Raw genomic sequence first — 25,909 nt, 5'->3', positions numbered from 1 at the left:
CATACTCTTTCAACCAAACAAAGTTTCAGCTCACCTGACAAACACTACACTAAGTTACTAAACCCAGAGCAACCCACCCTCGCGTCATTCCCAGTATGACAGGCCGAAGCGTCCGCTGGGCCGACTACCGCCGCCCAGATCGCATCACGGCAGACAACCTCTCTCAAGTGCCTCACGGGCACTTCAACTGGGGACACTGGAGGCATATGGGTAAACCACCTGGGATGCAGGGGTATTGAAATGAGAGAAGAGGGCAGTGGGGTTGGAGGAACGGGTACCAGTGGGGTGATGCTCACGGTCGGTATCGTTGAGCTACAACATCGAGAATAGTAGTAAACAATGATATATTCAACATCTCGTTGTACTTAGAGTACAATATCACGCCAATCTAGGGAAAAGCTGAACAGCCTAGAGCCTACGTTGACTCTGGGTCACCTCCTTTGCAAGGTTTTAGGTCAATGTACTCCGCAGACGTGTTCAGTTTTTCCTTTGTATGAGGTGCTATCATACTCTAAATCAAGTCATACACGAACACAACGTCCACCTACCTCTCCAACAACCACCTAACCCCCTCCAACGTATCCTCCACAAACCCTCTACTCTCCTTCAACTCCGGATAGTTTGTCCAAAACATATGCCCAAACCCCTTGTATAGTTCAAACCGCGTTAACACCCCACTCTCCCTCAGAGCCCTATCATAAAGCACCGCCTCGTCCCTCAACGGATCCAGCCCGCTAACCTGGAAAAACGCCTTCGCGACACCCACATGTCCGTCTGGATGGTTGAACGGGTCCCAAAGCGGTGACTCTTCCTGTGGTTCGTAGATAGATTCGATGAATCCTGGTGCCATATCTTTGAGTACGGGGTCGGATGTATTATCTGAGCGGGATTGGTAGAGGGGGATTAGGTGGGCAGGAACGTTTGTGTGGGGGAGGAGTGCGGGGACGCAGAGGTATTGGCCTGTTATGGGTGGATTTAAAGCTGTGTCTCGGGCGAGAAGGGCAAGAACGGCGGCGATGTTGCCGCCGGCTGAGGCGCCGCCTACGAGGAGGCCGCGGGTGGGTGTTGCGTTGAGTACGTCGCTGTTTTTGATGGCCCAGAGGAGGGCGTCGTGGCAGTCGTGGACGCCGGTTGGGAATTTGTGCTCGGGTGCTAGACTGTGGTGGTACGTGAGTAAATGTGTCTTGGGAAAAGAAGTTGAAGTATACGAAGACGCAACGATAACGTAAACAATCAAAGAAAACCTGGGATACAAACGACGGGATCGTCTTACCGATACTCAACATTAACACAAACAGCCCCCAACTCCCTCATAAACATCCGACAATTCATATCTTCATCCGTTAAATCACCCATACTCCAGCCTCCTTCGTGGTACATCATAATCAGTGGGCTGCCATCCTCCGGCGGACCAGCAACAGGCTGGTACACTTTGACGCGGATGGAGGCTCCATCTCGGGTGGGCACGTCGAGGAGGCTTTCTGTCACGTGCTCTGGGATGGCACCGGGGATGGGGTAGAGGTGGCGGAGCTGCGAGAGGTGGGCTGCGCGGGAGGCGCGGTGGGCGAAGAAGTCTGGGCCTGTTGTTTGGAATGGGCGGGCTGTGAAGGCCTGGGGTGGGGTGTGAGTTTAGGGATAGGGGTTAGAGGGCTGGGGTTTCGAAGGAATGGTGATGAAGTGGTATAGGAAGTGACTGGTGAGCTTATGGTACCTACCTTTCTGTATATTTCGGACACCTCACCCGACTCAAGGACTTCTTCCCGTGTTAGATGAGCCATTTTTCGTACGACAATTTGGAAGATATGGAAACGGCAAAGTGACTAGGATATCAAGATGGGTTACAAGAGGCTTTGTAATATACACTTGCCATCCTACGTTGTTGATGCATACCACGTGTACGCTTACGTCATTTCTTAACAATCTACTTCTATCACAACTCACATCCCCGAGAGCGATGCTTGTTCCAAAGTCATCTGCGACTAAACTCGATGTGTTCAGATCGAATATATGCTGGTGATATCGCTCAATTATATGAAAGGTATACTGCAAGATTATGTAACACATCAAAAGAAATATGAACAGCTCAGCATCTACAACCCCAACACACGTCAAGGAAGGTCATGTGCAAACTGCGGACAGTACCACACATTTCCACCAATCAACCACCCTCCTACTCCTTATCAACAAGCACAGTACTATCCTCAACCTTCTTCTCCTCCCCCGCCAAACTAGGTTGGACAACCTGCCTGCCCTTCCACCCCGCCATAAGCTTACCCAGCCTCTTCCTCAGCCCATACTGCATCCAGTACGGCCAAGTCCTTATCGCCGGAATGAACAGCCCACTAGTTTCCGGCAGAACAACATGCTGACTCTTGCCGCTTAGCACAGCCTTAACAATGCTCTCCGCAACCGTCTCCGGGTAAAGAACGCCCTTGGAATCGAAGCCTTCGAACAGCGCAGTGCGCGTGTAGCTCTGGGCCATGAGCACAGTCCTTATCTTGGGTGCGTTGTAGCGGGCGGTGAGTTCGGCGGCGAGGCCTTCGTGGAAGGAGAGGGCGGCGGCTTTGGAGGATGCGTAGTCGACCATCGAGGGGGCGGAGAGGTAGCCGGCTACAGAGGCGACGGTTACGATCATGCCGTGGTTGGCGGCGATCATGGCGGGCAAGAACTGCTGTGTCAAATAGTAGTGGCTGAAGGCGTTGACCTTGAAGGTCAGGTTGATGTCCTTCTCTGTCGACTCGAGGATGGTCTTGCCGCGTGCGACTCCGGCGTTGTTGATCAGGACCGTGGGGTTACCGAGTGTGGAGCGGATGGATGAGGCGGCGGAGGCGATGGCCTCGGGGTCGGTGAGGTCGCACTTGAAGAAGCGGACAGATGATGGTGCTGGTGAGTGTCAGTATATCTTCCAAGCAATTGACGCTCAATTGCAGACATACCCTCATACGTCAAGTCCTGGACGTCCAGAACCGCGACCTTGATACCCTTCTCGGCGAGCAGCTGGACAACAATCTTGCCAATGCCATCGCTGCCTCCGGTTACAACGACGACCTCGCGACTCCAGACATAGGCATCGCCGCTCCAGTTGTTGGTCACGCCGCTGTTGAGCCAGGCGTTGACGGTGCTCAGCGCACCCAAGCCCAGCAGCGTCTTCAGGCCCTTGAATGCTGCGGCATGGTCTTCGGCGAGGGCGTTGCCTTGGTGCGTGTAACGCGCAAGGAGGAGGAGGGGCAGCGTGAGGGCAGGGTTGAAGGCCGTGTACCTGATGAGGCGGCTGATGGTATCGCCAGTCACGCCTGTTCACGGTGTCAGAAAAGCGTCCTACTCGATACTATTGCCATTGTGACGATTGGGAGCGGCAATGGCTCGGTGCTTACCTTCGCGCGCAAGGGTCCAGTCGCTTCGAATCGGCATCGCGACGGTGTCTTGGGTGGTTGGATGTCGGAAAGAGTGGTCGGGATAGCGCGTGGAAAGCCGCAACTAGCAGCAACGGATAGCGTTTACATTTCGCGCGTCGCGACTCTTTAAACGGACCGGCTGTAGTACTCCTTCGTCGTGCAGCTGTGCCACGCCCACCAGGGAGAGAGCGGGGTCGCCCCAAAACAAGGCTGGCGCAATCCTGAACGAGCCCACAACCGAGGATCTGGCGCTGTCTATCGCGATTTCCCTGTCGCCATGTGCAAATGAGGTTTGCCAAGAGATCGGAAGGGATTCAGAGATTGAAAGAGATTCGTGTGAAGATCGTAAAATGATTATTGTTTACAGCGTTCGTGCTGTCGTGACTAATATACAATTGTGCTAAACGCGCTCCAAGTGATGCTATGTAAATACTGCTATACTGAACAAAGGAAATCTCGTAAAGTGGTAAAATGATATCCCAAACGCCAAACACAAAACCCGCCCACGCTATCAAGGTAAGATAAGAAAAAAATCGTAATCCAAACGGCCGTCCATCTAGATCATGTTGCTACCGGGTTGCTCGTAGTCCATGATCGTGCTCTCAGGGGGCGCGACGCTCGTTACCCGACTGATGCGACTTGCTCGTGAGTCGGGACGATTGATCGACATCGCTCCACTCATGACCCTCACTACCTTCCTGCTCTTGGTTCCGGCGACCAGGACCTGGGCTGGGCAGACGACAATTTCGTCTTCGCCTTCGCCGAAGTCATCGCCCTTCTTGACGACTAGGGGGAACAGTACAATCTTGACTACTGACCCACGAGCTTGGAGTTCGTCATTTGATGTCGTCTCGCCTGACCGTTCGTTCATGAGAGAGGCGTTGAAAGTAACTTTGGCGACGAGGTCGCCCTTGGTATCGTACTCGGGTTGTAGCGGCGGCAGCATGATGTATTCCGCGCGTTGGGTGCGCATCTCAATTGATAGCTCCACTGCCAAGCGCATGACGTTGCGCAGCGACTCCTGGATCTGGCGCTGCAGATGCGACGGTGGTGGAAGAAGTGTCGAGAGAGTGCTGTAGATCTCGTGCACGACAGCTTCAGTGTCCTGCGCGCGCTGCTGCATGAAAGGCTCTCTTCTCGCAAGAAGGGTAAGTGTGATAGCTCGCCATTGTGCCACAGCGCGTGGTGGGCCGACTTCTGAAAGTGTCTTCTCCAGTGCCTTAAGTTTCTGGCGCTGTTCTCGGTCCATACCGAATAGGTACCTAGTGAAGACGTACTCCCAGATCATGGTCATAACCACGGACATGAAGACGTCACGGCGCTTCACACGGTCCGCTAGGAGTGAATCGACATCTGAGCCATCGAGAATGGCATTGTCAAGGCGGGTGTCAATTTTCTGACGCGTTGATGCATCCAGTCGCGTATCAGCTGCGACCTCTGATGAAAGGCGGCATGCGCGAGTGTCAGAAAACTTGGAGAAGCGCAGCACCCACTGCTGGACATGTTGACAGAGTTGTTGACATGCGCTGTCAAAGTAGTCCTCATCGCGAACAGTGAGGAAGCTCTCACTAGGCTTCTTCGAAGCCAAGATCTGCTTTTGAAGGTTCTTGATCTGTTCGCGTGCAGTCGCTAGCTCTGCGGTTAGACGGTCGATTTCGGCATTGCGCTCATCAAGTGCTTCGCCAACTTCATCGCGGACGGCATCTGCGAGACCTCGCTGCATCTGGGTATGCTGGCGGCGAAGTTCCTCCAAGTCTCGTTGTGATGTTTGCCATTGCTGTTGCATGGCCTGGCCTTCAGCCTGAAGTTGGGCGTATTGACTGCGAAGGCTCTCTAGCTCTCGTTGCGATGCCTGCCATTGCTCGTGCACCATTTGTCCCTCGGACTGGAGTTGACCATATCGTTCATTGGCATCATTGGTCAGGTTGCGATTGGCGTCTGTTAGTGCGTTGTTGAGTTGATTCAGGCGCGCAATCTCTTCTTGTAATCGCTGAAGCGTGTCCTTGAGTTGCGCAATGTCGATATCCCTTTGGTGAATCTGACGGTCACGTGCTTCTACTTCTTCAAGTACCAGTTGCTCGTCAACTTGGCGCTGATGTTGTGCAGCTTGTAAAGCCTCCTCAGCCTTGGCCTTAGCGGTCTCGACAGCTGAGTTTTGCGCAGCTAGCTGGTCAAGTTGCGTCTGGAGGTCCATGATTTGCATGCTTTGACGTTTGCGCACGCTTGGTGGACGTGAGGGCGAGCTAGGCGACCTTTGGGCTTCACCCCATGCTTCCTGCAAAACACAGTCAGTAATCAGAAGCGACGTACGCAACAACTGCGAACTACTTACAAAGGTTTCGGCCATACTGGTACGGCGACCTCTACCTGTACCCCGGACTGGGTCGTAAACCGGTGGGGCGGCGATACCTGCGATGGCTGCTGCTCCAGCCGCGAGCGCCGTGCTGGAGAGATTGGGTTGCGCGCTCTTAGCGTCTTGCGCACTGGCCTCGCCAAGCCTCGAGGCTGATCTGAGGTCACCTGACGTTTGCCGGTCCACTCTTCTCAACGACCGGTCCGAACGCGTGCTGATATTGCTCATAGAGCTCATAGGCCGCTCCTGATCCGGAGACCTGAGTCTCGCGATGTTGCTCAGAGAACGCTGACTTTGAACACTGGGCGACCGCTGCTCAGCAATGTACTGCTTCAACGGGTCTGCGCTCGGAGAGGAGCGAGGCATGCGGCGTGCGGGGCTGAGAGTCATGGTTCGATCAACACTATCGTTGACCTGTGACCATGGTGAGTCTCTTCCACCTGAGTTGTCTGCCATGGATGCCACACTTCGACGACCAGTGGGTGTTGGCGTGCTGGGCGGAGGTGATCTCAGGCGATCAGAAAGTTGCCTGAGACTCTCGGTGCGACGAGCTGACTTGAGTCCTCGCTCTGGCGCGCCGACATCAGCGATGGATCGTGACTTCTTGTGCTTGGTGTCATCCGGGCTGACTTCTTCAATGGACTCGAGTTGCTTGGTGCCTGGCGTGCGTTCGGACTTCGCGACAGGCGTGGAAAGGGTCTCAGCCTTCTTCTCATTAGGATCGCCAAACAAGGATTGGTATGACTCCTTCTGTGCAATCTCCTTCGTAGGCGATGTTCGACCGTGCTGCGACTCCGTGCGTGGTTTCTTGCCTTTGTCTTTTGACGGAGTATCATCAACTCTCTGAGTATCATGAGCGGGTGTTTGCGGCCCAACTGCTGGTGAAGTGCCATAAGCGCGTGTTGATGGCGAGGAATCGAAAAGATACGAGGTTCGCTCCTTCGTTGCAAAGTCGGTGCCTGGGGTTGTCGCGCCAGAAATCACTGGGTGTGTTGGCAAAGCAGGGCTGTCTTCGGCATCTTTGTCAGTTGCAATTGAGCGTTTTGATGCACTCAGAGGAGTCTTCGGTTCCTTTGACCGCCTCAGCGTACGTGTTGCCTTCTCGACTGGCTGTATTGGCTGTGCAGTGGCGGGGTCCTGACTGCTGTCATCTCGAACTTCGGCGAATGACCATGATGGCTCGTTGGCTGGTGCTGCACCATGCGTTGATGATTTGGCTTCTTTGGAGCGCTTGTCGGAGTGTGAGCGTTCTGATGCGACAACATGCGCTGGTGATGCTGTTCTCTCAGTGGTGAATTGAGGCTCTTGAGTGGACTCCAACGTATGTAGGCGCTTCTCGTCCGGCTGCTCATTGTCAAAGGATACAGGATGTGTCCTGCGCTTGTGAACTTCGGGAATGGCAGCTGGTGTTCCGGCTGGTGGTGCGTCCCTCGACGCGGTACTCGACTCTCCCTCAACCCTCTCTTCAGTCTTCTTGCTCTTTTTGCTCTTCTTTTTTGGCGATGGAGCCCAGGCATCCATATCCCTCTCTTTCTCCAACTCTCGCCTGCGCGTCTCCTCCTTCTTCCTCTCGATCTCCTTCTCTTGCGTCACCTGTGGAAATGGATATTCCTTCGGCTCTCCAGCGGTCAGTGAACGGGCTTCCTGATCGAATGTCACGGGCAGTACGGGCACATCCTCAGTGACTGCAGGTTTGACGTCCTTCGCTGACTTCCTGGGCCTCTCCTTCCTCGTCATCGTGTCTTGTCTGATTGAATCTTCCTCTTTGACGTCAATAGACTTGGCTTCCAATCCTGTTGTTTGCGTTGGCACCCCCGGAAGGACATCGGTAGAGGTTGGCGCGCGAGACACGGACTGAGCAGGCTCAATTCCGCGGACTGTGGAGTCAGCTGGAGTCTCAACAGCGAGAAGCACATCTCGATGAGCCTCGATCGCCGGAGTCTCTGCAGCTGCATACTCAACACGGTCTTGCAGACGTGGAGCTCCTTCTTCGTCCTTCTTTGACTTCTTGCCTCGAACAATCGGCGCAACTGAAGCGTCTGCTTCTTCGCGGGTGTGTTCAGATTCCACTGGGGTTTCTGGTATCGGAAGACGCTTCTTCTTGCTCTTGTTCCTTCTCAGACTTGATGACCCGGCCAACTCATCAGGGTCAGCTTCTTCAAGAACACCAGGAGGCGACTTTCGCGTTGCAAAAGCGGGGTCGTTGAGCACATCCAGTGGGTCGAACGATGCAGTGTCAGTCGTTGCCATTGCTACTTCGATGGGTGGCAGAACATCGGGTCCGCTAGGCTGGAGTGGTCGTAGTTTTGGCGAGCCGGAGACCGATGATGAGCGACTCAAGCTACCGAGTCGTGATCTGCCGGCTCTTTCCTTTGCAGCGGCAATATCATCATCAGGCGTGATATCGCGAGCTCCTGATATGGAGTTCGAGCGATGAAAAGCTCTGTCGTTGATGACATATCCAGGGTCAAAACCAGACTCTTGCAAACTGGCGGCGACAGTGGCTGCGAAGTCTATATCTCTTGCGGGTGACTTGGAATCTGATCGCACTGGTGACGCCAAGCCAAGTTGACTACGAGATGCAACTCGAGAATGGAGCTGACGCTTCTCAGGCGATGGAGATCGAGATAGGTATCGCTTCTCGGGAGATGGGGGTAGAATGGGCGTAACAGATCGTGATTGACTTTCGTACTGTTCGGCGAGGTTTCTGACACTGCCAGATCCTTCCTTTCGCAGACCTCGTTCCACAGGAGCACCATCCGGTGATTTGCCGCGCTCAAACAAAGCTGCCAACTTGTGTTTCTTGGATGACTTCTTGTGCAACAAGGGGTGCTGAGCAGTGTTGTCGGATTCGCTGGCTCTGACGTGGAGATCAGGGATAGAGACGTTGGACATGGACCTAACATGTTCCCTCTTCGGCTGACTGAGAATTGCTCCAATCACTGGCGACCCGGGCGTTGACGGTGTTGTAGGCCTTTTCCTGGGAGAAAGGCTGCGTTCTCGGATCGTATCTTGGCGGTTGTCGTACACAATCTGACGCGCAACAGTCGGTTCAGGGGCGGTCTCCTCGACCGGGACGATGGGCGCAACGCTAGCGGGCTTTCTTGCAGTCGTCGGAGACTTTGACTTGCGCTTTTGCTTCTTACTCTTCGTGGGAGTTGTCTCGGCCTCGGGGGTGGCTTGGGTCTCTGGAGCGTCAACGGTCACACGCTCTTCTGGAAGATTCCTTGGCGGATCGATCTCTTGGGGCTGCTTCTCCGGGACTGGCGCGATTGACGCGTCTTGTGTGGGCTCAGTTGGGATGTCCATGGGAGCCGTGATTTGCTGGTTCATGGGCTTTGACGAGTCAACAGGCCGCTCTTCGGTTCGAACGTTATCGGAGACCACTACATCGTCGATTCTCGATGTAAGAGGCTGTTCAGCCAGCACACCTTGGTTCTTGCCCTTCTTCTTGTCTTTCTTACTCTCTTCACGTACGAGAGTCGGGGCAATCGCAGACTCTGGCTCTGGTTCAGGCACAGAAGGGATTTCGCGATACTGCTCGGTGCTTTCCGTAATCGAGGTCCTCATGGGAAGGTCGATGGCAGTTGGTTCGGGCTGGACTTCGGTGACTGTAACCTCTGGCTCCGCGTCAAGTTGTGGTACAGTGGATGGCTCTGAGCGAGGGGCCGCTTCCATGGCGCTCGTTGCGTTTGGGAGCTCGACGGTTGCTGGTCCATAGGAGAAAGTGTCCCTGGATACCTCTTGGGTTGTGTGCGATATCTCCGTAACGATGGGCTCACTGGTCTCGGGCAACGGTGCGTCTACCGTAACGGGCGCCTCGGGTTCCTGCGCGGGGAGTGTATCCTGCTTGGCTCTATTTTTGCCCTTCTTGCTGAGCTTAGGAGATGGAATAGATGGCTCCTCGAGAATTGGCTCTTGTTGCTCGACGACTGGGGGTGGCAGACTATCCGTGGTTGCCTCCGCTGGTGTAACGATTGAGGTATCGACCTTTGTCTCCACCTCACGTTGGCTCGGCGTCATAGCCGAGACTTCCTCAATAGCTGCCTCCTTGGAAGCCTCGACACTCGTCGCAGGGAAACCCTCACTGGGAGGTGCTGGCACTGACGTAGCCACCTCATAGTCAGGCAAAGCTACTTCCCGAGACTCAGTCGAAGTAGAGAGCGGAACGTCCTCAGATAGAGAAAGTGTTGCCTCCTCTAGCGCGGCAGCTTGCTTAGCCCTTTTCTTGTCTTTCTTGCTAAGCTTCCTTGAAGGCACTAGTTCCTCTTCCACAAGTGTTTGTTGAAGATCTTGGGTGAGGGTAGATGACGCCGGGATGTCGGCTGCAGCTGGCTCATCAAGTACTACTCGCTCAGTATCGATGGAACGGGAAGCCTGGTGAGTTTTCTCTGGCGCGACAGTGTCTGCTGAAGGCTCAGTGACGACTGATGGTGACTCTGTTGGCTGCTCGGCGATTGGCTCTGGGTACTCAACGATCGGCGCGCTCGACGGCGATGCTGTCTCGGAAGATTCGACTGGATCGACTGCAGGCTGCTTGCCCTTCTTTTTCTTCTCCTTCTTGCTCAGTTTGCGAGAAGGCCCATCGGTCGCAATGGTATCTTCTGTCAGCGAGGGTGTTTCGACAACTTCTCCCTTGTCGACAACTTGCTCTTCTGCCAAGATCGGCGCAGACACGAATGCGGGCGTCTCGACGACTTCCTTCGTCTCAACCGCAGCCTCAGGTTCGGCCGCAGGAGTCGTCGGCATAGCGTAAGTGTCGCCTTTGCTCTTTCTCGCCTTTTTCTCGTCCTTCTTCGTGAGCTTTTTGACGATATCGAACATGGAGGCGGGCTCGATGATGGAGGGCTCATCAGCGTCGTTTTGTGTGGCGAGCTCAGCATCGAGTGCTTCTGCACGGAGTCGCAGATCGGCAGCTTCATCTTGGATCGCCCTGAGAGAGGGGGAGGGCTCGTTTACTAGAACAGAGTCGTCATGCGTGACTTGACGAGCTTCTTCGTGCGTCGTGGTGGACTCGATAGGCTCGATAGGCTGCTGCTCCTCAAGGCTCCGGTAGTCGTCTTCTGGAGTAGCTTCGGCGACGGCAGGTACTGGGGTCTCCTCGACTATTGGGATTACCGGCGCACTCTCTTCTGCTGGCGTGGGAGATTGTACCAACTCCTTCGTGGTCTCGGTGGTAGTTGGCTGAGGGATGACTTGCTCAATGGGTGTCTCGGTGACAATTTCTGAAGGGGCTTCACTGGCAGTCGTAGCGGGTCCAGGAAGCTCGCTGTCAGCAAGAGACTTCCGGTCCTTTTTGGCCTTCTTCGCCTTCTTCGACATTGAGCGGGAAAGGGAACTTTCTTCCACAGGCTCAAACAGTGTTTGCTCGTCGCGCAAGTCAGTTGTTCCCGTTGTAGGCTCCAATGGCTCCTCCAATGGCAGCTCTCTAGCGATTGGAGATGATGCAACAGGTACCTCCGGAATGGTCGGTTCAAGGATGAATGGCTGGGCTTCAATGCTCTCGGATTGTGCTTCTGGGACGCTCTTGGCCTCCTCGACTACGGTAGTTGACTCCGCTGACGCTTCGACTGAGGCGTCTGGCATCAGCTCTCGAGTGGGCTGTTGCTGGAACTCTTCAAAGACCGGTGGTGCGACAGCGGGAAAGGCCAAATCAGCTTCGGGGACAGAACGATCCTGGACGTCAGTGGTGCCTGTTGGGACATCTCCTGGTAGCTTGTCGACGTCCATATCTTGTGAGAAAGCCGGCTGTTGAGGCTGTTCGATCACTTCGGGAGTAATGTTGGCATGGACAACAGGCTCTTCCGTCTTCACAGACTCCGTTGTCGTCTCCTCGATCTGAGCGATCGTCGAAGTCATTGGCTCAGTCTCCGAGATCGTTGTGTCCTGATACTGTAGGTTGATAGGCTGCAGTCGTTGGGTGGCGGCGGGCTCAGTCTCGAACGTTTCCGTTGCTTGTACTTGCTCAGGAAGAATCGATGTTTCTTTGACAGGCTCCTCGGGGAGGTCAGAATCAGCAGAGTGCGTCTTGCTCTTCTTGTCCTTCTTTGCCTTCTTGCTCTTCTTTGGAGTGGAAACAACGGTGTCCTCCAATGTTGCTTCTTGAGGCAATGGCTCGATCTTCGGCGTAAAGGCAACCTCTGTCGTTGATTCTGGTACCTCGCGTGAAGATGAAGACTCAATAACAGGCTCGTGTACTACTGGTTCAGTCTCTTGGACACGCTCAACCGTAGTGGTATCGAGTGCAGGCGCTGGTTCTACCGTCGCTGGCTTGACGGTGGGCTCGACGGTAGGCTTGATAACAGATTCGACAGTGGGTTCCGTGGCTGGCTTCGCGGCTGGTTCCACGACTGGCTCGCCCTCAACGATGGATTCCTCGACCTGAGTAGCGACCTGTTTCTGGGCCCTCTTCTTCTCCTTCTTGCTCAGCTTACGCTCAAGAACGGGCTCCTGCGTAACGGATTCATTCTTGACTTCCTCAACGACGGTCGTCCCTGGTACCGAAACTGGTTCGTTGACTGTAGGTGCAGTCTCGGTCGCAGGTGCTTCACTGACGGTCTCTGGCAGTACAGGAATCTCCGGCTGGATCGTGACCTCTTCAACCTGCGGCTGCTCGTCTATGACCGGTGCGACAGGGTCTTGTACTTCGGGCTGGGAGAATGCGATATCTTTGGTGTTGACAACGATGTTGTCGGAGTCTGCTGCAGGCAAGGCTTCGGGAACTGGCGTTGTGACATCTGACTTCTTGCCCTTCTTTTTACTCTTCTTCTTGGAGACCGATGGGGATGCTGGCTCCTCGACTCGAGGCTCAACGTCCGTCGTTGGTACATCGGAAGGTCGCTCTTCAACGATCGCTGGAATGACAGTGGTGTCTGGCACATTTTGGCTGACTGTCTCCTCGATTTGATTCTCGGTTGCGATTTCCTGTGTGACAGGAGGCTCTTCCGCCGCAGTGACTGGCGCATCGATGGCTGATACCTCCTCAATCGATCGTTCAATGATAGGCTCTTGAGCAGTATCAGGCAGGGGCGTTGGAATAGCGTCCACGAGAGGCGGCGTAGGATCGGACTTCTCGTTTTCTTCCTTTGTCTCATCCGTTGGGGGCTTAGAAAGTGCGCGATCGTCCAGTAAAGGTTCTTGGTCAATCTTAGAGACGATTGTCTCAACCACAGCATCTTCCTGAGGCGAAGAAAGTGGCACATCCCGAGTCGCTGGCTCATTGCTGCTAGCGCCAACATCTTGGACAATTGCGACCTCGGGCTCTACTGCGACTTCATTGACAGGCGTGACAGCGTCAGAAGCCTTCGATTTCGCCTTCTTGGCCTTCTTCTTGTCTTTCTTGGACAACGATGCGGCATCAACGATCTCGAGTGGAGCCTCTGGCTCTACGATTGGGGTTGGAAGTTGCTCGACTTGGGCACCTGATGTGGTCTCAGGCTGGATTGGGCCAACAAACTCCTCCCCGACTGTCTCGGCTGGTGGGCTGATGATGCTATCTTCAGGCAGCGGTACCTGAGCGGCGTCTTCTACAGGCTTGGAGATCACTTCTTGTTCAAGCATTGATTCCGCAAGCTCTGAAGATTCGCGGGTGTCTTCGGTGACAGGCACTGGTGCATTGTCAGACGTCATCGGCTCGTTGACGGTAGTCTCGGGAACGAATGGCATGTCCTCAGGCTTTGGTGCGGATGCATCTTCAACTGGCGTGGACTCAATAACCGGCGTTGTCTCGGTGGCTGGCTCAATGGCTCGCTCGGCCACCGATTCCACGACCGGCTCAGCAATTGGCTCGACGACCGAATCGGCAACTTCTTCAATGACCGGAGTAGGCGCGGCCTCCGTAGTAACATCTCGAGGTACATCAGGAGTGGTCTCCTCCACTACTTCCGCTTGAGACTGTTTCTTGGCCTTCTTGCTCTTCTTCTTGTCTTTCTTCGAGAGCGAAGGTACAGGAAGCTCCTCCGTGGGCGTTTGAAAGGCATCAGGAGTTGTTGGCTCAAGCTGTGTTCTCGTTGGAGGCTCGGATACGATTTCTGGAACCTCAGCGGGCGCGTCGCGCTCGATGCTTTGTAGCGAAGGTTGCTGCGTCTCGTCCACAGGCTTCGAGATCGGCTCCTCTGGGCCGGTAGTCTTGTCGTTTGTTGTCGGAACTGCTGGCTGAACATCCTCGACCTGTTCAGGAGCCGTAACCTCGTGTGACACTTCTGATTCGTTGACTGGTTCAGACGCTAGCGGGGTTGGCTCAACATGAACAGATGGCAACTCCTCTGGCTGGGAAGACTGGACCTCGGGAATGGTCTCGATAGACGACGCCTGCTTGGCCTTCTTGCTCTTCTTCTTGCTTTTCTTTGAAGAGGTCGGCTCCTCGGTTGTCGGCGTTGGAACTTGCTCCACTTCCGGAACGACAATGGCGGGCTCTTCGATTTTTTCAACGGTACGTTCAACATCTTGAGGGACAGGCTCTGCGATAGTCGTTTCTTCACCAACTTCAGGCAAAGACGTGGTGGTATCAAGCTGCGCGATCGTATTCTCGCGCTCCTCTGTCGCGATCGGAACAGGTACAGGCTCCTGGACATCAGACGTAGCGTGTTCGTCCTTACGAAGGGCGGGTTGTTCGACAATAGGCTCTGTATCTGCTTGAGGCTCGGAAGGATGCGCAACCTCGATGTCTCGAACAATTGCGACATCCTCTAGAGGCTTGACATCCTCGAATGCAGACGCAATTGGTACTTCGGGCTCTACAATCTTGACATCCTCGCTTGGTTGGTCCGCGTTGTCGCGCTCAGGTTCAGGAACACTGATGGCTTGCTCTTGTTCCTCTAGGATAGAGGCGCGTTTACCCTTCTTGTTCTTCTTTTTCTTCTTAGAAGGGGTGGCCAAGTCGTCATCAGCTTCGCCGAGTGAACGGGTCGGTTGTGCCACTGGTGTCTGAGATGCTTCCTCCACAACTTCCTTGAGCTCGTCTTGTTGTGGCAGAGCAGTCGGTTGGTCCTCTTCAGCGACCATCGCAGTAGGTGTGGGTTCTTGGTGCGTCTCTACTGGAATTGGGTCTTCTAGTGTGGGCGTTGAGTCGGCTTCCAGAGCCACAGATGGCTCAGTAACGGCGGAATCGACTGGAACGATTGTCTCAGACGCAAGGTCTTCCACAATAGGTGCTTGCTCCTTGATGTCCTGCTCGGCCACGTCTGCAACGGCAGTTGTGGGCTCTTGCGACGCGGTCGACTCGAAAGGCTGTTCAACTTCCACTGACTTCTCCTCAGTAGCGATAGCCTCTGTGGCATTCTGCTCCGGGAATTCTCCAACTACAACCGAAGGCTCTCCACGCTGATCAGCCTCGGCAACGACCTCCTCCACCTTCTTCTCCTGCTCTTCCTCAACTCCTCTCTCCACTATCTCCCTCTGGACATCCTCCTTTTCCTCATCCTTCTTCTCCTCCTCACGTCCTCTCTCCTCCCTCGCATCATCAATCTCCACCTCCTTCTTATCATCAAAATAATCAACAAGCTCATTATTCGTAAAAGAGTGGGGATATTGTGTCGGTATCCCCGAGAAAGGTAGTTGGGTCTCCGAAAGTGTAGGAATCGACAGAGACGGCTGAGTATCAGAGTTGGCTGCCTCAGGCGTCTCATCTGCTAAAAAAGGCTCCGCAGGTGTCGCCTTCTTAGCTTGCTTCTTGGCCTTCTTCTTGTCCTTCTTGGAGGAGGAAGGGGACGAAGGTGCTTCGGGCTCTTTGTCGGGCGGCTTGGGATCGCCTGGTGACGGGTCTGGTGTAGCAGTAGTTGGTGCATGGTCTTCAGCTGGGGTTGAAGTGGTTGTTGGCTCCGAAGTTGCGGTGGACTGCTCGAGGTATGATTCAGCCTGCTTCGCCTCGCTGATAGGTTCCGCGACTGGCAGGGCACGGAGTTCATCCGCTTGGGATAATTGCTCAGTAATGGTCTCCTTAACCACTTCGGGAACAGCTGACTGAGGCTCGGCAGAAAGAACCTTTGACAAATCCTCTGCAGGTGTGGCTGGCCGGGATGGTTCTACCTCCGCAACGGACGCGCGTTTGGCTTTCTTCAGCTTCTTCTTTTGCGACTTCGATAGCCCAGCCCATTCCTCTGGTTCTTGCTCGTCGTCCGGCTGGACATCTGTAGAGGTGGCAGTGGTGCTGGGAATAGTCTGTGCGTCTGATGTGGTGGTCTCGACCGCGTTGTCAGCTGTAGGCGCAATGCTGAGCTGTTCGTTCTTGGTAGAGTCGTTCACATCGCGGCTGGTAGCTGGCTCCTTGCCTTTGTTGTCCTCAGTGGCGACTATAGCAGGGGCTATCGAATCGTCAACATCCGTACGCGGAGCCTCGTCGATAGTCGTAATTGTCGTGTCAGGCACCACCGAGGAAGGCTGCTCGATCAAAGTAGTTTCAGCTGCTTCGGTCAAAGGCTCGGCGGAGAGAATAGGTTCAGACGTCTCAACCTCAGCGTTCTTGGCGGCTTTCTTGACCTTCTTCTTGTCTTTCTTTGATTCCGACGACGCCTCCTCTTCTTCCGTAGGTTCCGTGACGGCCTGATCAACAACAGAAGTGGGGGCTGTTGTAACCTCGGAAACGTTAGGGGCAACGTCCGACTGCTCTTTCTGGTCAACTGCTGGTACGGCAGGCTCTTGTTCAACAGTAGGAACGTCTTTGACAGCTTCCGTAAGCTCTCTAGCAGACTCATCAACCGGAGTGGAAGGCAGAGATGGCTCAGCCTCCGCGGCTGATACACGCTTGCTCTTTTTCGTCTTCTTCTTGTCTTTCTTGGAAGGTGTGGCTGGTTCATCGATGGTCGAAGATGTCGCTACGGGCTCCTCTGCCGAAGTCTCGGTCAGAATGGTGGCAGAGACTGGCTCGGAAGCCACTACCTCAGATGGGAGCTCTTCTACAACTGTGGTCGCGGAAAGTCGCCCCTCTTCTACTGGAACGGCAGAAGACACCTCGCTCTTGCGTGGCTCCTCAGCAATCACGGGAGTTGCAGTAGGCTCCGTTGATGTCGCTTCGGCGGGCTGCTGCTCAGGAACCGGAGCAGCAATATCAGCAGCGTCAAGAGTGCGCTCTAATGGCTCTTCTGCAGGCGTCTCCTCTTGAGTATCCGTCTCAGTCTCAACGATCGATTCGCGTTTTGACTTCTTCGACTTCTTCTTATCCTTCTTCGAGACTGGACTGGTAATCTCTGGCACAGCCTCAACCTGACTTAGTTCTTCTGAAGCCGGCTCAGGTGTAGCAATGAGCTGTTCGGCAGGCGTAGGATGAGATGAAGTGTCTTCAGTAACGTCGGACACAGTGCTTGGCAATTCTTCGATGGTAGGAACGTCGGAGGCGGGTACCTCTGCAACTGAAGGTGTAGAGAGCGTAGACTCTTCGATTACAGGCTCAGTCTTCTCTTCAATGGGAGTTGACGGGATAGAAGTGGGCTCTTCGGCGATCGAAACGCGCTTCGCCTTCTTTGCCTTCTTTTTGTCCTTCTTCGAGAGTGGAGCGGCCGCTTCCTCAGTGATCTCGGGTACGGGTGCATCGGCAGCCAGCGTCTCCTCGGTCGGCTTGGACTCAACAGTTGGCTCTTTGGAAACTGATGCTTCCTCTCGCTCTTGAACCGAAGCCTCAGGAACGGATGGGGCTGTGGTATCGATACGAGCATCGTGTTCGACGGACACTTCAGGCACGGGCCCAGTATCGGATGTAAGCTCCTCGGTTGTGGCGGTCTCCGGGAGGGTATCAGAAACGATGGTAGGCACAGGTGTCGGCTCTGTCGCAGTTTCAGGTACAGTCGCTGCTTGTTCAGGTTGGCTAGTCTCCTTTTCCTCGGTTGTCGCTTCAGGAAGAGGAATCACGGTAGGCTCTTCAATAATGGAAGTACCCTTGGCCTTCTTAGCCTTCTTCTTGCTCTTCTTGGAAGCTGACTCATCCTCTTGCTGCTCAGTTACAAGCGCAACGTCCTTCTCATCAACCGTAACCTCATCTTGTGCCACAGCTGCAGGCGCGGTCTCGATCGGGGTGGTGGCCGCGGCGTCTTCAGCTAGAGGATCGCTTGGAAGTACATCATCTTGACCTGCGGTAACCACTGGCATCGACTTGGGAGATGTAGCCCCGGAAACGGTCTGTGTCTCAGCGACGGGCTCTTCGATGGGTGTCTCCTGAACAGTCGGCAGAACTTGTTCCTCGCGAGTTGGCTCGTCAACGGTCCGCGAGACAGTCTCGACTGGCGCAGAAGATACCTCAGGCATCTCACTCTCAACTTCAGCCTTCTTGGATTTCTTGGCCTTTTTCTTGTCTTTCTTTGAGAGTGGTGTCGCTTCCTCGGTGGCTTGCTCTGGGACGGGTTCATCACGTGCTGGCTCAAGATCGATCGCCTGAACCACTTCCTCAACCTGCGCTGGTTCTGTGGGAGCGGGAACGTCTTGCTCAGTAGTGGGGGTCTCGACAGTCGTAGGCAGAACATCGGCAGTAGGCTCGGGCGCAACATCGCGACCAACCAGTTCTTCAGTGGTCGCAGCGGTAGATGGGAGCGCTTCTTGGACAGTGGTTCCCGGGAAGACTGACTCAGACTCGGTAACGGGAGTCTGAGGTTCGGAGACCAACTCTCCCTTCTTGCCCTTCTTCTTCTTCTTGCTCTTCTTGGGTGTGCTGGGAGCATCTTCGGCCTCAACCTGGTCTTGAACTTGTGAAGTCTCGGGCAGTGTCCTCTCCGTTGATGCAACATCGTCGAACGAACGCTCTGTAGTCTCAAGAGGTGCTACCGAGTCGACAACGTCGGCAGCAGGCTCGGTCGGCTTCTCGAAAGAGGCATCGGCGACCTTGGGCTCGACCTCCGAAGGTTTGACGGTCTGGTGCTGCTCAGTGGTTGCGGGTGCAGCTGCCTCAAGGTTGACATTAAGCTTGGCATCAGCAGCAGTATCTTCCGTAACAGGCTTAGGCAGAGGCGTCGCTGGAATTTGCTCAACCTCAGTCTCTTGGTTGGCTCTCTCCTTCTTTGCCTTCTTCTTGCCCTTCTTCGAGACAGGCTCGGCGCCCTCATTCTCGATGTCTTGGCTGGAAAGGGTAGGCGCAATCGAAGCTTCCTCGATGGGGGTATCCTGCTGCGCGGATGGAACGTCCGTAACGCTCTCCTGGACGAGTGCAGGCTCATTGGTGGCAACGACTGTGCGAGTCGTTTCCTGCGAAGGCGGCAAAGTATCCTCAATACGTTTCTCCTCTTGAACAGTCTCAGAAGGGACGTCGAACTGTGGTGCTGGCTCCTCAGTAACCGGTGTGCTGGGCTCAGTAGTGTCGATGGATTTGCCTTTCTTACCCTTCTTCTTCTTGCTCTTCTTCGAGATTGGCTCAGCTGGTTCGGCTTCGGCGACAGGCTCAGCGGGAGCCACAGGAACGTCGAGGTCTTGGCTGCGCTCTGGCTGTGTGGTATCCACCTTATCAGAGATGTCGGTAACGACTTCAGGAACAGCAGGAACGTTCTCCGCAGCCTCGACTTGGGGAATTGCAGGCTCGTCGAGGTCTTTGTCGTCGGTTTCAGGAAGAGCTACGAGCTCAGCTGGTGATGCTTCTTCCTGTGACTTCGGGGCCTCAACTTGAGGTATTCCCTGCTCTTCCAGATCCTTGTCGTCGGTCTCGGGAAGAGCGACAAGCTCAGCCGATGGAGTCTCGCGCTCTGGCTTGGAAATCTCAACTGGCACCGATGGGATAGTCTCAGCTGTGGGCACCTCAGGTTGAGCAGATTCCGCGAACGGGTCTGGTTGAGAAGAAGTTACTTCAGTGACAGGGGTGCTTGGCTCGGTGTCAAGTGACTTGCCCTTCTTCGCCTTCTTCTTCTTGCTCTTCTTCGATGGGGTTACCGGCAGATCATCCGCGATCGGCTCGTCGATCTCTCGGGCTGGCGTCTGTGGAAGAGGTACTGCTTCTGCCTCGGTGGTTGAAGCCTCTTGCAATGGCTTTGATGGAACATTCTCGGCAGGCACCGAAGGCTGAGAAACCTCCGCAATGGGCTCATCGATCTCGCGGGCCGGCGTCTCGGGAAGAGGCACCGCCTCTGCTCCGGCGACTGACTCTACAGGAACCTCAGGTGCGGCTTCGATCGCTCGGTCTGCTGCGATTGCTTCAGTCTCGACCTGAGCCTCTTGGGTTGGCTTGGTAGATCCAGCGAGTGCGGCGTCCACGATTGACTCAGATTCAGGTGCAGCGGCTTCGATAGAAGGTCGGGTCTCCGTCTGCACATCGGCTAGATCTGAAGAAGTGGTTTCAATCTCGACAGATCTACCCTTCTTGGCCTTCTTCTTCTTGGACTTCTTTGACGGCGTAGAAGGCTCTTCCTCCAATGGTGTCGCAGGCTGCTGTGACTCTTCGACTGGAAGTTCTTGGGCAGGAATTGGAGCGTCCGTGGAAATCTGCCTTTCGATAATCTCGGGTGTTGCTTCAACGCAGACCATAGCGGGTGCAGGGGTGACATCGGTCGATGCCTCCTGGAGCGACTCGGGTTGTTGTTGTTGCGGTTGGGGTAGAGTTTCAGTGACGACCTCGGCTGCAAGATCGGTGGTTGGGGTAGCCAGAGTCTCCTCATCGGTCTTCGCCTTCTTGCTCTTCTTCTTTTTCTTGTCTTTCTTAGAAGAAGATGGTGCTTCAGCAACATCATCGACCACTAGATCCGCAGGCTGGCTTGGCTCGGCGATTGGTGCATCTTCTGTCGGGACGATAGGAGCCTCAGACAGGGGCTCAAGTCGAGTTGGTTCAGCTGGCGCAGAGATCTCGTTCGCACGCTCCGCAACGTCTGACTGCAGCTGTTCTCTGGGAAGGGCCGATCCGGTCTCCTCGGAAGCCGTATCCTTCGCATCAACATTGTCCTTGACTGATGTCTCCGCACCGAAAAGTCCTTCCCCTTGACCAATCTCTCTACTCTTGCTCTCCTCCTCTTGACCCACAACCTCCTCCACAGGCGTCTCGATACTCTTGCTCTTCTTCCCCTTCTTCTTCTTGTCTTTCTTCGAAGTAGGTGTCGATGGCGTGTCCTCAACTGCCGGTTCAGCAGAAGGGATGACTTCGTCCACAGACTTCGGCTGCTCCAATGGTGTTGAGAGATCTTCATCGAAGCTCTCTGTTGGGAGAGGGACAGTCGCGGCATCCGCTCCGTCGTCACGCTTCTGCTCGAGTAGAGAGGTCTCTACAGCGGCAACTTGCTCGGCCGATGAAGGTAGCTCGATGTCGCGGGATCGATCAACTACTTCGCTTGGAGTTGCGACTGGTTCGCTGATCGGGGCAGATGTCTCGAGGGATGCCTCGCTCTGCTCAGGTACAACTTCGGCCTCAGGCTGGGGTGTCACAGTGCCGCTCTTCCGCTTGCTCTTCTTGCCCTTTTTGGTCTTCGGTGTAGCAGGAAGCTCAGCTTCTACAGGTGCAGAGGAGGGCTCGGGAATTGGCTCCTGCTCGGCAGGGGCATCTCTGGGGAGTGCCTCTTCGAGAGGCTGTGTGAGGTCATCATCGGGTTGCTCCGCAGGCAAAGGAATGTCAGCGGCCTCGACAATAGGAGGTTGGATGACGTCCGGAACGGAAGTCGGCTGTTCGGCGATAGATTCAGAAGCTGTAATAGAAGATGGCTCGGCAGCAGTTATAGGCCCCTCCTGAGGCGTGGAGATACCGCTCTTCTTCTTACTCTTCTTGCTCTTCTTTGTCTTTGGCGCATCTTCTTGAGCAGAAGGCACGGACTCAGCTGGTGCTTCACGCTCTGCTGGTGTGGCCACATCGAGAGGCAGAGAGGGTTCTTCATGGGAAGGCTCTTCCACAGTCGGTGCGAGCTCAGATACAAGCTCTGCAGCCTCCGTGTTAGAGGGCGCGATCTTCTCTTGCACGACCTCTGCGGATAACGGTTCAGTAACAGTCTCGGTGACAGGTGCAGATTCGCTTGCAGGAGCATCCAGCGAACGTTCAGCAGCATGTTCGATCGGAGTTGTTGGGGCTGTGGTCTCGACCTCAGTGCTTTCGAGTTCAGCCTTCTTGTTCTTCTTGCTCTTCTTGGCTTTCTTCTTGCTGACAGGTGACGTGACTTCATCTTGGGCGATGGTGATTGGCTCTGTAGTAGCTGGCTGCTCGAGCTTGACGGTACGTTCGGCAGAATCAACGATAGGCGGCTCTTCAGTCAGAGGAGTTGGCTCAGATACTAGCTGTTCGCCCCAAGCTTCTATCGCAGATTCCAAAGGAGTCTCCGCAGGTTTGTCTGCTTCAGGTTCAGGCTTGACAGGCTCCGCGGTCACCTGGTCACCGAGATCCTTCGCCGCCGCGTCAATGGGAGCATTGACAGACTTGGCAGCGTCGGCTGCAGGCTCATCGAAATCGGGAATCGGTACGCTGCTCTTCTTCGCCTTCTTCTCCTTCTTGGTCTTGATGATCTTCTTCTTTGAAGAGCTGGGTTCAACCGAGATACGGTCGTAAGCTGAACCGCCAGACTCGGTCGGGACGAAGTCAGAGATTGTGCTGGTGGGCTTTCCAGCATCAGTGAACAGGCCACTTCGGCCAAGAGACAATTGCTCAGCAGGCTTCTCTTCGACGATGGTGTCTTTGCTGACCGTTGCCGAGGGCTGGGCGGGTGCTGCCACTGATGGGAACGTGAACGAAGGCTTACCATTATCGGTAAAGAAACTGGTCTGATGTGCAACGAAAGTGGCTGGCTCTTGTGTCTTCGCAGGGGCGTTTTCATCGGCAGTTGAGGCAGTTTGCTCAGTAGACTTTGGCACTGATGGGAATGCAAATGAAGGTCTTCCATCATCAGTGAAGAATGTGCTCCGTGGCGCAACAAACGCTGGCTTCTTCTGCTCTTCCACAACCTCTGCTTCCTTTGCGACCGAAGGAGCTTGCTCGGTAGTCGTAGATGGCATCGAAGGGAACGAAAACGAAGGCTTCCCATCATCTGTGAAGAAAGCATTGCGTGGCGAGACATCAACAGGAGCTGGTGTATCATTCGCGACTGGAACTTCTCTAGATACGACGCTTGACTCAACCGCGGGGGCGGGTGACGTCTTCGGGAATGTGAACGATGGTTTGCCGTTGTCGGTGAAGAATGCGGTACGCGGGGACACAAAAGCAAGGCTCTTTTCCTCTTTGGCAACAGGTGCCTCTTCAGGCTCGGTCGTTGGCTCAGCTGCAGGCTTGGTGGATACTGGTGGGAACGTGAAAGACGGCTTGCCGTCGTCAGTGAAGAAGGCAGTAGATGGAGTGGCATCCTCAGATTGCTTTGTAGCCTTCTCTTCAACGACAGGAGCCTCCTTGGGAGTCTCGATAGATAGTTGTTGAGGCGCCGTGGAAGCCTGAGGGAATGCGAAAGAGGGTTTGCCATCATCAGTGAAGATCGCAGTGGGAGCTGTGGTGCTCGAGCTAGCTTCTTCCTTGACAATTTCGCGGGTCGTAGCCTCAGTAGGTCGCTGTGTAGGAACAGACGATCTCCTAGACTCAATCTTCTGCAGCAACTCCGGCTTTGACGTCTCATCCTGCGTCTTCACTCGGGAGATGGAAGGCCTCTTCTCAGACTTGGAACTCTTCCTCTCAGACACAGTTGGTGAGGATGGTTGTGACTTGCGCTTGGCCTCTTCTCTGGCAGCAGCTAGTGCGGCGAGGACGGCAGATTGGGGCTTCGGAGAAGACGGAGGCTCGGATGTTGGCGGCGGCGGGGCCTTCTTCTTGCCCCATCCAATAGCACCCCACAGGCCGGAACCCCAGCCTGAACCTGCCGATTGCCCTTCGATCCCAGAGGCTCGGCGGTTTTCTTCGACGGGAGTGTTCTTGGCTTGTTCGGCGCCGTCAGCTGTGCTAGGCCGAGCTGGAACCTCTGGTGTGGCAGGCCCAGCTGAAACTTCCGACTTGGGCTCTTCGGGGTTTGCTGGAGTAATGGGTACAGGCTCTGTGTCTTGCTGAACTGCTTCGTCGGTCGAGGGAGCTGGTGGTTCTTCGGGGACTGCTGGAGCAGTAGGTGCAGGCACCGCCTCTTGCAAAACTGCTTCATCGGTTGAAGCGGCTGGTGCCTCTTCTTGAACCAAGAAGTCCATGACATCAACCTTGTCCTTGGGCTCCTCGGCTTTGTCCTTGGACTCTTCGCGTTCGAAAGATGGCTCGAGGATATCGCGTTCAATAGTGTCTTGCTGCGACTCGGACGAAGGCAAAATCTGATCATCTTGAGGAGGGACCTCTGGAAGGGTTGCCGGCTCGGCCTCAGCATCAGCTTGCTTGTTGCCGCGTTTACCCTTCTTGTTCTTCTTCGCCTTCTTGGACTTGGGTGTAGTCGCGACTTCCTCCTCGATGACCGGCTCAGGAACTGAGGGTTCAGAAGACTTGGAAGAGCTGGATTCAACAGGGACGTCTTGTGAAACTTCGACAGTCGTAGTAGCCGGTTCGGTAGTGATCCCAAGACCCCGCTTTGCTTCTTCGACAGGTTCGATTGATCTCGCAGTTTCTTGAGGCATATCGTCAAAGACAGCGCGTCTGACCTCGGTGGATTCGTCCTCTTTTGGTGCAGTAGTGTCCAAAACCTTCTGTTGAAAGGCCTTGGTATCCTTGGGCGTTCCGACAGGCTCACCAACAAGCGTAGCATCGTCCGTAACGACGGACTCAGTCCTATTCTTGACCCAGTCTTCCTCGTTATCAACGAACGTAGTGGCGAAGCTGAAAGAGGGCGATGGCTTGATTATCTCCTCAGGTGATTGAGCTACGGGCGATGGGATAACAGGCGACGGGGCTACGGGAGACGCGGCGGCGACGGGCTCCTTACCCTTCTTACTCTTCTTGGTCTTCTTGGCCTTACCCTTGCCCTTTGGCGATGGTTCGACAACAGGTTCGATGGTTTCGGGCTCAAGTTGCTCTGGCTCAGCAGCTGACGAAGCCTTGTCTTTTGTGTCATCGCGCTGAGATCGAGTTGGTGAAGGAGAGCGTTTTCGCAAAGCAGCTGCTGTCAATCCTCCCACTACTGCGCTAAGAGCAGCGTCTTGAAGTCTTGAAGAGCTGCTCGATGGGGCAGAAGTAGTGTCGCGGGACTTGGGAACGTCGCGCATCATCTTGTCATCGAGCAGCTCGCTTGTCTCAATAGGAGTCTCCGCCTGTGGGGAGGTCAAAGTCGACATGAAATCGTCGGTGGACGAATCCTGTTCCTGTGCTCTGGCATGCTCCAGTGCCGCAGTAAGCGATTCATAGTTGGGACCGCTAGACGGTGCGGACGCTTCCTGGGCACCTGTGAAGTAGTCAGAGGCCTTAGGAGTGGCTTGGCCGGATTCCTCGACTTCTTCGATCTCGCGATGTGCAAGCTCAGGATGTTGAAGCTCCGGTCCATGGCTAGGCGAAATGAGGTCGGCTACGGTACTCAAAGGATCGAAAAATGAGTCATAAGATGACTGTCCAGCGCTCTCGTAAGGTGACTCTTGAGCAGACTCAAACTCTTCTTCTGAATCCGCGCCAGAGACTACTGAAGATGCGCTACTGGGTGGAAGTGCTGGCAACACTTCATCGATCTCATTGGACTTGCGGTTGCGCTCCACCAGATACAAAGGTCGGAACTCTCGAGAGTTCCTAAACTCTGTGGAGTGCGTCTTGCCATGGCGAGAACGGGTTGGTGAAGGGCCAGGAAGAGGATCAGCTGCTAAGCTAGGGTCAACGGTAGAGGGTACAACGGGCTTGCGGAAGCGTATGGGAACTGCCGTTGAAGATAGTCGACGTTGAGAAATCGCGGTCGAAGGACGTGTGACGTCTGGCGAACGTGTTGGCGAACCTGGCCTAGACAGCGGCAGCGGAGGTAGCTCATCGGGGAAAGCTTCCAGCTGCCAAGGCTGAAGGCCTGTAAGACGGGTTAGAAGCGCGCGGCTGTCTTCGAACGATAGTTCGGGCGGTAGGTCGTTGTCTCCAGAGGCGGTGAAGCGTTGGGCATCATCCGAGGTCGAAAGAGGAAACTCGGCCCGATGTCCAAGGATTATGCCACTACCCTCGTGGGCCTGATCGACAGGCTCACTTACGGGCAGTGGACTTGGAGTGGCTGTGGTCACTGCCCGATCGCCTAAAAAAGGCTGCTGTTGTGGTTGTTGTTGTTCATCGGCATGCGAGGGCGGGGTTCGAGGTTGTAAGAGATCCTATAAACACGACATCAACATTCATTCTAAATACATTGCGAACAACGGTGCTATCGCACATGAGAAG

General features: G+C 54.8%; 3 protein-coding genes across 3 annotated transcripts in view; all 3 read right to left on the bottom strand.

Annotated features, from left to right (window-relative positions):
- Positions 1–544: 544 nt before the first annotated feature.
- Positions 545–1,778, bottom strand: J4E88_008246 (uncharacterized protein; the record flags this gene model as incomplete). Its single annotated transcript, XM_049401857.1, has 3 exons — positions 545–1,152; positions 1,353–1,611; positions 1,716–1,778. The coding sequence occupies 3 exons, from the start codon at positions 1,776–1,778 to the stop codon at positions 545–547; spliced, it is 930 nt and encodes a 309-aa protein (XP_049252395.1).
- Positions 1,779–2,170: 392 nt separating this feature from the next.
- Positions 2,171–3,411, bottom strand: J4E88_008245 (uncharacterized protein; the record flags this gene model as incomplete). Its single annotated transcript, XM_049401856.1, has 3 exons — positions 2,171–2,883; positions 2,937–3,293; positions 3,375–3,411. The coding sequence occupies 3 exons, from the start codon at positions 3,409–3,411 to the stop codon at positions 2,171–2,173; spliced, it is 1,107 nt and encodes a 368-aa protein (XP_049252394.1).
- Positions 3,412–3,951: 540 nt separating this feature from the next.
- The window catches only part of J4E88_008244 (uncharacterized protein), a gene marked incomplete at both ends in the record, with an annotated part of 29,777 nt that continues 7,819 nt past the window's right edge, over positions 3,952–25,909 (bottom strand). The window contains one exon of the mRNA XM_049401855.1: positions 3,952–25,842. Within this exon, the coding sequence (XP_049252393.1) occupies positions 3,952–25,842 (21,891 nt within the window). The remainder of the gene's footprint in view (positions 25,843–25,909) is intronic.

This window comes from Alternaria novae-zelandiae (assembly GCF_023758075.1).
Source record: "Alternaria novae-zelandiae strain BMP 2774 chromosome Unknown scaffold_18, whole genome shotgun sequence".
Lineage (NCBI taxonomy): Eukaryota > Fungi > Ascomycota > Dothideomycetes > Pleosporales > Pleosporaceae > Alternaria > Alternaria novae-zelandiae.
This window is presented reverse-complemented; position numbering and strand designations above follow the sequence as displayed.